The 10688-nt window shown below is 33.5% G+C and overlaps 1 protein-coding gene across 1 annotated transcript in view; it reads right to left on the bottom strand.

Moving 5' to 3' along the window:
• Positions 1-985: 985 nt before the first annotated feature.
• Positions 986-10688, bottom strand: part of LOC114054230 (zinc finger and BTB domain-containing protein 10-like) — a 58708-nt gene continuing 49005 nt past the window's right edge. Inside the window, exons 4-6 of the mRNA XM_027877407.1 lie at positions 7409-7585; positions 6373-6545; positions 986-6046 (exon numbers count right to left, since the gene is read on the bottom strand). Coding sequence (XP_027733208.1) covers positions 5741-6046; positions 6373-6545; positions 7409-7585 — 656 coding nt within the window. The 3' untranslated portion in view covers positions 986-5740. The remainder of the gene's footprint in view (positions 6047-6372; positions 6546-7408; positions 7586-10688) is intronic.

Here is a 10688-nt window from a genome sequence, read left to right as displayed (position 1 = left end):
CAAAAGTACCCCCTTTTAAGGTACTAAGTATGCTATACAAAAGCAGATGTTATTAGCTTCTACAATTAGTTTTCAAACTAAAGATTTTCTTGAGCAACAAAAAACTAAGGACCAATTACAAATAGGGCTTGTTTATTATTACCACAAAACTAAGCTTAACTATATGGTCAACCTTCATAAATTTCCAATCCATGTGTTTGGAATTTTAAGGAATCACAGGCTAGACTACATTTTGCATAGCAAACCTTTTCTTCACAGATAGTGAAATTATTGTTGTTAAGGATCTAAGGGCGCTACACAACAACAACAACAACAAAAACAAAAAAACCACCCTTGGGAAACAAGTTTCCAATACCCTAAAAACTAATTATAAAATAACTATTAATAATAAATAACATATAAGGCTTTAAAGTTTTCCAAGTGCTTTAACATATTTTAATTCTCATATTAATATGCACTAGGAAATATACCAATATACACTAATGTATACTAGGTTATTATCCTGTGAAGAAACTGAGTTTTAGAGATTGATCGACCTGCACAAAATTTCATAGCTTGTTCAAGGCACAATCTGACTGAACTCCTGGTCCAGTGGGCTTCCCGTTAGAATATACCAAATAAGTCTTAGACTGTTAGAGGTAGAAAAGATCTGAGATATCATTTTAATTCGACTTTTTCTATTTAGAAATGGGAAAAGAGAAACCCAGAGTATTTAAATGACTTACCCTTGATTAGACAAAGTGATATAGAGCTGGCATTTGAACTCTGGTATCCTGACTCCTTAGTATAGTGTTCTTTCCACTGCACATGGATGCTTCCCATAACAATCTGTATGAGTTATTCTCATGCATTTGAATGTAATAAAAAATTACTTTGAAAAATTGTTTGTTTTCCTCCTCGATGTATTATAAATGGAGAAAAAACCCTGAAATATCAGTCAAAAAATTAAAAATAAATTCACAAGGCATGAAGGTGTTTAGTGCTCACAAGTTTGTATTTTTAGGTTTGATCAAGAATATTGTGTATTTTCTAAATACACTGACAAAACAGTTTTGGAAGTTTACAAACATGTCTTAAGACACTAGGTAGGTAGATTACAACAAAAGGTTGATTTTTGTAAAAGATCTTCCAGAAGAGCTTTTACAAACAACAGCATTTAGAAGAACATGTTTTTATGTTTACAGTGTTTAAAACAGATACTCCCCCATTTTATAATTGCTCACATCCATCCTCCCGCTCCAAAACTTTGTTGTTCAATTCAAATTAAAGGACCCTGATATGGTAAAACTCAAGAGCTATTAAACAGTCCTTTTAAAAGTATGCTTGTCCCCGACTTTGAAAATATTGGAATTATTCAAATGAAGGAAGGGACAAGGTTGAAATGAAGAGCATCACACATTAAATACTACACAGTCTAGTTTTTAAAAAATTGTATTTATACCAATAATTATACCATAGTTAAGGATCTGGGTGACTGAATGGCACAGGAAAAAGTATCTCTGGTTCCCCAGTTGAAATCCAGCCTTCATAACATGAAAGTGGGTCATTTGATTAGTAGTCAGTGTAGCTCATATTAATTGGGCCAGGTTAACAAATACTACCCTATCAGAAGAAAATAGTGGAAAATGAAGGATTTGGGGTGAGAATGAATCCTATAACCTTGTAGCAAAGACTCACAGGATAAGGAGGGTCTATTGTTGTTTCGAAGGAAATTGTGTGTTAGGGCTTTTAATTCATCACCTTTCACTGAGAAACTCATAGAAAATATGGAGGAAAATTAATTTCATAAGGGGGGGGGGAAGTAAACCTAAATCCTTCACATCACATTCAGAAATCACTATAACATTCAGATTTCATGCATTTTAAAAAATCATCAGCATAGACTTAAGGGACAACCAACTGAAGTGAAGTTTACTCCACAAGTCAGCCTTTAAAAAAAAAAGAATCATGATAGAATTGTCTTTAATACATAATTTTATAACATATTAAACCTTTAAATAACTCTGCCAAGCATACATCAATGGAAATCTCTTTAAAACTGCGCTTACAATTTATTTTTTTAATTGGGTGTAGTTTACATAAGCCTTAAAAGATGTGTATCTCTTCTCCCTTGCAACTCTCACACCTCTAACTGCTCTATTCAGGTCCTCCAAAAATTTTATTAATAGAAACTAATTTCACAGTGCATATCATTTCCCCCTTATTCTTAATTTTCTGTCCTTCTATTCCCATTCTCAAATCTATCCTTTCATTCTTCCCGGGCTCATTCCTAGTCTCCCCATTAGTTACCAATGACCATTAGATATTTCCCAGAATTTCAAACTTCCCTTCTTTCTTCAGTTCCCCCTTCCTACAAAGGCATTCCATTTTAAGCTTAAAATAGAATTAGATATGGAAAAATAGTATAATAATTGGCAAATAATAATGATGACCTATGGCTACAATAATATAAGACCAAAGTAGAAGTAATCCTTTTGGTGAATTAAAAAACTTAACACTTGGTCTTAATTTTAGCAGATATTGTGTGGGCATCCATTTCCTATGGAATGGATATATGACAATGCTTTATGCTTTTCACTCCATTAAATTATTTTCCTTTTATTTCAAGAAATGTGAACCTTCCAATTTTGGCAGTAGCTCCCTAACAAACATGAAAATTATTATTCCATTGGTATTGCCTTCAGGACTGAGAAAGAAGCTTTTAGAATTTTCCAACAAAAACAACTTCCTTAAATTGCACTGCAAGTCAGATAAAGGAACACTTATCAAAACAGAATCCTCCAGTAGTATAACTTAGTACTAAGTGATTTAAAAAATAAGACCTAGAAAGGGAAAGGTGGCCCCTCCAAGATCAGGAGATAAAATAAGTTAGGCAGTCAGCAAGTAGAAAAATCTGTCAATTCCATTTCTGTTGTAAAATTATTACTCTTAAGAAATAACTTTTATAGGCTGTAGCTAATATATTCAGGAATATAAACACTTTTCCTTTGGATTACCCTTCTCAAAACAAATATTAAAAGTATCAAATGTCACTTGAACAAGAATAAAGCCAATCTGTCATAACAGAAAAGGCAGTGGACAATCAATTATAAAATATTTTAAATTATCAGTAACAAGCCATCTATATTAAACCTCACTTTCAAATTATAACCGAAACAAAAGCACAACAATTCTGTAGTGTACCAAGTGTATATTTCAATTTACTGTATGCAATCTAACAACAAATTTGGTCATAATTTACCAGATATACATAAATGATTTAAGTAGTAAAAGAAGATTCAGTTTCAAGAGAATAAGTTCATACCTTGAGAAAAAAGGTTAAAGTACATTAAGAATGAAAAGCCAGGTCCAGTTTCTATGCAGTAAGTGAGCTGTAGTCTAATAAAGCAGATTTAGGTGATTTTCAGATATATAGCTTTCTTTTTAATATATATATATATATATATATTTATATATATAGACAGATCTACCAATTGTAAACTATGGTTTTTCTTTAAGGGGAGATAAATGGGATGGAAAAATCTTTATACTATACTTACATATTCACAAAGCAGAACATTTACGTTTAAAATACTTTTTCATTCATATTATCTTTGCCCTACTAATTTCTACTTTGGACCCCACCAAAATTACACATTATTCATTTCAGTCTAGAACAATGAGAATAGGATGTATGCCTCAGATTAAAATAAAAATCAAATCAAAATCTAGCCATTTGTCAGGTACAGTGATGCAGTAGCTACCAATGAAACAATTAGATGAAAAAGACGAATTTTAATAACCATATAACTGTAGTTTATCTCAGCTTCATCCAGCAGAAACATCAGTGTCTAACATTAAGCCATCATTCTACTGAAATAAGGGACAATGATAAAACTTGTCTCTTAAAATACATATCAACTTTGATCAGATGGAGCACCAAAAGATTATGACAGATTATGTCAGTCAAAGCATACTTCAAAGCTTTTCCACACAACTAGCATAATTTAGTTACCTGATATTATAAAATAGGAAAATAGTCATTTTATACTTAAAACAAAGCTGAAAATATGGTGACCTTCTTATTCTTATACAGTACTATCACACTGGCCTAGCTAAGTGTTACTGGTAAATGCTGTGCATATTAATATTGTGGCATGTTAATCCATCATGTCAAATGTTTTTGGTGTCCAATGATCAGTTAATTCATTTGCCACTAGGCAACATTATGTTGATAAGTTTTAACTTAATAATACAGTACCCTTTTCTATCCCAAAGAGCCTTAAATACAAAGTATAGCACAATAAATTTGGAAATATGTTAATGGTTTTTTAAAAAAAAAGATCCAATTTCAAATTTTCATGCTCCCCAAGTGCCCCTAAACTGCAGTATGCAGTATGCTGAAATAGGCACCGATTATGTAGATTAGTTACTAGTAGAAATAAATATAAGAGCAAGGTATCTTTTTCTTTTAAAAAAGGTACTGAGAACTAAGTTAAAAATCAATCATTTACCATAATTCTAAAAACACTCAATGGCCCAGAAAATGTGAAACAAAAAAAGAAGAAAGCAATTTGTTGTGTTAATTTTAATGATGAAAAAGGGCACAGGAAGTAAAAATAACCTGATGTTTGACTTATACTGCATAACAAACTAACCAAATTGGACACGCAGGATAAATTATAAAACAAATCATGTGGCTTAATAATTCTATGACTCTCTATTAGAAATTTATGCCTTTTATAGAGGACTGAGGTATATACACTGGCCAGACAATAAGGGTAGTACAGGAGGGAGAAAGAAAGGGAGGTGGGAAGAGGGTAGCTAACAAACAGTGCCAAGGTAACAGATACCAGAAACTAGACGGACATGTCAGAAAACGTCATATAGTAACCATTTATCAAATTAAACTAAAGCAGCAGGAGAAAGTTACTTATAATCAATCGTTTTAGTGGTATTTTGTCAACTTCATTGGAAAATAAAGTTAACTTCAGCAACATCATTCCACATCTCATGAAGTAGTGAAGTTTTTGCAATTTAAACTGCCTGAAGGGAGGAAGGGAAAGGGGGAGTCAGTTAGCTCATTCCAATAAATAACCTCTCCAGTTCTTGTAAAGGGACACACAGGAACAAAGAGCTGGGAAACCATAATGTCAATACCAAAAAAGAATTGTTTTAAGTTATGAAGCAATTGAAATTGGACAACTGAAAATAGTTGAACCACTGGGGGACGAGAGCCCCTCACAGAAAATCTGTTTTACCTTTTCTTTTAAAAAAATTTGTTTAAAAATAAAAAATAGAAAACAAAACTCTACTAGCACAAACTAGCCTGAGTGGTTTGATAACAGTGTGATTGGGTTTGAGGAAGCTATTTCTGTACTTCCATAAAATTTTTCCCCATTCATGGTAATGAGTAACACATGAATGTAAAAACACTACGAGGACAGTTACTATGCTTTTAATATGACTCAAATAGCTACTGTATATCCTATAAATAATAAAAAATATTTTTACTTTGATAACTGATTGGAGATGTGAGTACTCTGTATAATTCAACCAAAAGGTTGTTTGCTGTACAGTCCTGTGCAAATATAAAAATTTAGTAATATTTTTTGCTATAAGGCTTTGACCCTACAGTTTTCACAGCAACATAACTACCATCCAGCATGTACCATATTTTGCAAGCCTTCAGTTCAAGAATTCAAATTGTCAATTCATATTATGTCCCACTGCAGCATCCTTGAGGAATATGCTAGGTCAGTTAATCATCTAGTGACATACAAACATCCCCTGATTCATCCCATCGAGATGGGTCAGTCTGTTCTTCTCCATCATCAGCCAACTCTTCGTCAGCTTCTCCTGCTTCATTCTCCTCATACTCTTCATCTCGAGTGAAATCTGTGTCCTGCACCTGGTCTACACCTTCTTGACCTCCTGGTTGTGATTTATCTGTACATTCTACACACACTCCGTAACGTCGAGATCCATGTCTTATTCCAACACTGGCTGCTAACATGAATATCTTCTTACACACCATACATTTATATTTTTTATCCTTTTTATGCACCTGATTAAGAAAAAAAAAGTTTGAAAATAGGTTGATGTACAGAAGAATAAAAATAGGTAAGAGAATGTTAAAGTAATTTTAAAAATTAAATTATAATAGATATTCCATGAAGTAGGCAAACAGGAGAAGAGACTATGGTGTCTAACTCCATTGCTTGTAGAGTGCTATATAAATTGGTTTAATTCTTACTTCATTTATTATTCAAGACTACATAAATAAATCTATGACAATTACCCTTCTCAGGTAATGATTTAAAAATATTTCAAACCTCACAAATATATTTAACAACTAGTTATATTTTCAAGTCATTATAAGAAATTACTTACCAGGGAATGTCTTTTTACATGTTCTCTTCGAGTAAACAATTTCCCACAGATATCACAGCTAAATGATCTCACTCCTGTATGAATGAGCAAGTGTCTTTTTAGTGTTCGTCTGTATTTGGCTACATAGTTGCAATGAGGGCATTTTAACTTGTTCATGATTATAGATGATTCACCTTTAGGAAGAGAAAAAGACCAAATAGAGCCAATGTGAGAAATGGTAAAGATTTATTAACACTAAAATAATTAGCCACGTTCCAAACTTCTTTCCAAATCCACTCCCCAAATTGCTACCAATTAGCAAAATGGGTAAAGCATTGCTCGCTTCTGTTGATGTGCAACATATGAATAGTGGAATGATCATAAAATAGGAAGGGAAGAGGAGTATGTACTTATATTACACATATAGTAAGTAATCAGACCTTTAAAAAAAAAATTAAGCACTTGTTTACTTCCCCTGCCCTATTACTTCAACAAGGATTCTATAAATGATAGTCTCTTACCTGACCATGTCAGATTTCAATGTAGCATCATTTTAAAGGGACTTAAAACTGGGAGGGGGGAAACTGTCCAAATCTATTTAATTAGAGTATTTTTCATATTTAATCTTTTATGAGAAAACATACCTTATTAAGAATCAGCTGCCTATTTGTCCACCACACTATAATAAAAAGCAGTGCCCTCATTATGATCTATAAATTCTAAAATGAATCATGAAATCATATCACTTGCTAACTTTATAAGGGACTTTAGACTAAAGACAAAATGCCCTGTAAACTTAGAAGTACAAAAAATTTGAGCCTTTAAATTTCAACGCTCAGGATATTAAGCTATTTCCCCAGTTACTGAAATGACAGAGTCTACTAGCATGGTGTTTCTCAATTAGAGTATGAGATTGTGCACAGGTGGAGGTGAAAATTGTGGGCAATTCCAGGTTAAGATTTTAAGCAAATTTTTCATGTGAAAAATTTCAGGACCTAAAAATGTGACTAGAATAAATTTCTAAAATTCTCGAAAATACTCTGTTGGTTTTACTTGCCATTTTCCCAGGTTTCTTGTTTTGGCCAGGATTCCGGCAACAATCCATACTTGAAATCATTTGAAGTACCCGGCAACAATCCATACTTGAAATCATTTGAAGTACCCGGTAACAATCCATACTTGAAATCATTTGAAGTACCCGGCAACAATCCATACTTGAAATCATTTGAAGGACCTATTACAAATTAAAAGCTTTTTTTTAACCTTTAAATATCTTATTTGCAATAAGATGTTACTTGATACCTAATTCAAGGTCAAGAAAGGAAATTGAGTATCTTAACGAAATTTAAATATTGTGCACATCTAAACAAAGCAGCATACTGTGAAAAAGTTTGTATTTCCAATTTTATTCCAAATGTTCTATTTCTCTGAATTTATGTACCCATTTGATATGTTGAGTTAGTAATGTTAAATAAAACAGCAATACAAAAATAGTTTGAAAAACAATCTGTGCACATCAATTTCATTAATAACAATTTTTTCAATCTAGCAGAGACCCATTAGTTTCCTACGCTACTGCTGAGAAGGTATGACTAACAAAGTCATGGTTATATAGTAGACTAGGATGGTATGTATTTTCAGAGAAACACAATTCTTTAGGCAGATGCTATCATTCCAACTAAAAACAGAATGATTACTTATTGGCATTTTTGCTGGAGACTGCATATAGCTTTCTTTGGCCATTTAACTCATTCTAGTAATCTGTTGAACAGTAAAGAATGAAGACAACTATCTACACTTGAAATAATGTAGCAGACTCTCCTACTGTTGCACCACTCATATGGGGTATTTTGCTTTCTTAGTAGACTCCATTGCTAAAGAAGGCATATCTTAGAAAGTTGCCTATGGATTTCAAATACAGACTTGGGGGTGGGGGAGCACATATGGGGGTGGAAGGAGGAAAGGGATATGTTATGAGGTATAAACACTTAAAACATGTGGATAGGGATACAGAATACTAGTTTAAGCTAGGACAAATCATTGATGCAGTGTGCCTCATGCTACACTGCTACGTGACCAGTGAAGAAATGATTACAGGTGAGGCATAATTAATGAAGAATAACTTGACTGACTGCAAGTTTGTATTATAACAGATGCATGTTCAGCAGAAATGGAGGGGGAGGGGCAACATATAGTACTCTGGCTTGACTGGGCACATACACCCAACTCATAAGAACACTGTGAAATTGTTGGATCAAATTTCTACTCTAGATTGATAATCATCATTTATACCCCATTTTAATTTGCATAAAATTAAGATAATTATGAATCCCAATAATTCAAATTTGTATATGTAGAAGACTGCACTATGAAACAAGTTCTTATTGCTGTGAGATATTTGGCAAACAATCAAATAAAAATTTTCCTCAATGATCACCATGCTCCAAAGGAGGATGCTGGTCACACATGAAGATGAGGAGAAGTGGGATCTCCTCAGGTTTCTAAGTTCACTTGAATAGCTGATTCAGATACAATTAAAGAGATGCCAAAGTAACCCACAAATTTGGTATCAAAAGAACTAAGGTTTATTTTCTTAAGTTAAGGGATACTCTGGGGAATTAATGAGACAAAATAAGTTCCAATGCAGGCCAACAAGGTCATAAAAGTGCTGGCCAAGAAATGGTTCACTAAGAATGAAATGAGATTTTACAGGTTCCAGTCTACCAGGGTTCTGCTAATGACTACAAAAAGAGTAAGTCCTTGCCTTCTAACACAGCAAAACACTTGTGGTGAGATTGGGCTACAGAAGCAAACCTAAATATATGTATTCTGTAGCTTAGCTTAATCTATCTGGATCAATAAAGATGTCAGAGTGGCAAGGAACAGTGGTGACATATCTAAATTCAAGTCTAAAATGCATGCTATCATTTAAAAATAAACTATCAGTCTTATTTCACTGGCATGTATGGAAGCTAAAAGGCTTAACTAGTAACCTTCCCAGGCACTGAGTCAAAAAGCAAATAATGGGGAAAAACTTAACCTCCTAATCATCATGGGGACAGTAATTATTTCTTCTGTTTCTCACGGTTTCTGATACTTATCTGTTGGTCATGGGATGTTTACACTGAATATATTACTGGATAATAGTGGTACCTGGACTAAAGAATGATTTTCACACTTTGCTATTTATCATGACAAGCATGTTTTCCTTTATCACCATCTCTTTTTAAGTCAAAGTGAATTCTATTTTGCCTATTTTATTAACTCAGATACTTTAGCTATTTAGTTCTTCTTATCTCTTTGCTTATATTTACTTGAATACATTCAGTTTTACTAAAATGCGTATTATTTATTTTGCTTTCAAAAATATTATAAAGTCAATATTTTAACCTGGATTTGGGGGGAGAGGGAGATTAGAGCTAAGACTGGTAAACTGGTAAGTTTTAGGCTTGCCTGGGGCACAGAGATTAAGTGATTTGCCCATGGTCACATAGCTAATAAGTTGTCAGAGGCAGAACTTGAATTCCAGCCATTTTCCTGCCTCCAAGGCCAGCCCTCAATATCCATTATGTCATTAATATATATTTTTTATCAGTTTAAAACTGGATACAATCTCTAGTCAAACATAAATTTTTAGAAGGTCAATGTGGTGGCTAGGGTTTAAGAGACCTAGACTAGAGAAAGGAAAACTGGATGTTGAGTATCACCTCTGCTAACTGCTCTATCTTGGACAAAAGATTTGCATGTACTGATGTAAAGTGCAATAAACAGAACCAAGGAAACGATGTACACAACTGCAACAATTAAACTGAATGCTGTGAAATTAATTATAATGACCAACCTTTACTATATCAATTGATATAGTAAAAGAACGACACTGCTCCCTCCCCTTCTTTACAGAAGTGGGAGACTACAGGCATACAGTACTACATATAAGACTTTTTCAATAAGTTGGCTTTCTGCTGGACTTATTTCCTGCCCCCTTTCCCTTTTAACATTTTTTTTTTAATTATGGGAGCAGAACATATTAGGAAATGAAAAGAAAAAAAAAGGCTGTCAATAAATTTATTTTTTTTTGGTGAAGCAATTGGGGTTAAGTGACTTGCCCAAGGTCACACAGCTAGTACATGTCAAGTGTTTGTTCTGAGGCCGGATTTGAACTCAGGTCCTCTTGACTTCAGGGCCAGTGCTCTATCCACTGCGCCACCTAGCTGCCCAATAAAATTTATTTTCAAAAAGGTCCTTAGTTGTTAAAAATATGTTCCTCTAGAAGAATAAGGGCCACAGGTGGCAGAATTTCAAATAGGCCTGGAAAGGGACAGAGAATATTACCTTTT

The sequence above is a fragment of the Vombatus ursinus genome, unplaced genomic scaffold (assembly GCF_900497805.2).
Source record: "Vombatus ursinus unplaced genomic scaffold, bare-nosed wombat genome assembly UNPS02014812.1, whole genome shotgun sequence".
In the NCBI taxonomy this organism is placed as follows: Eukaryota; Metazoa; Chordata; class Mammalia; order Diprotodontia; family Vombatidae; genus Vombatus; species Vombatus ursinus.
This window is presented reverse-complemented; position numbering and strand designations above follow the sequence as displayed.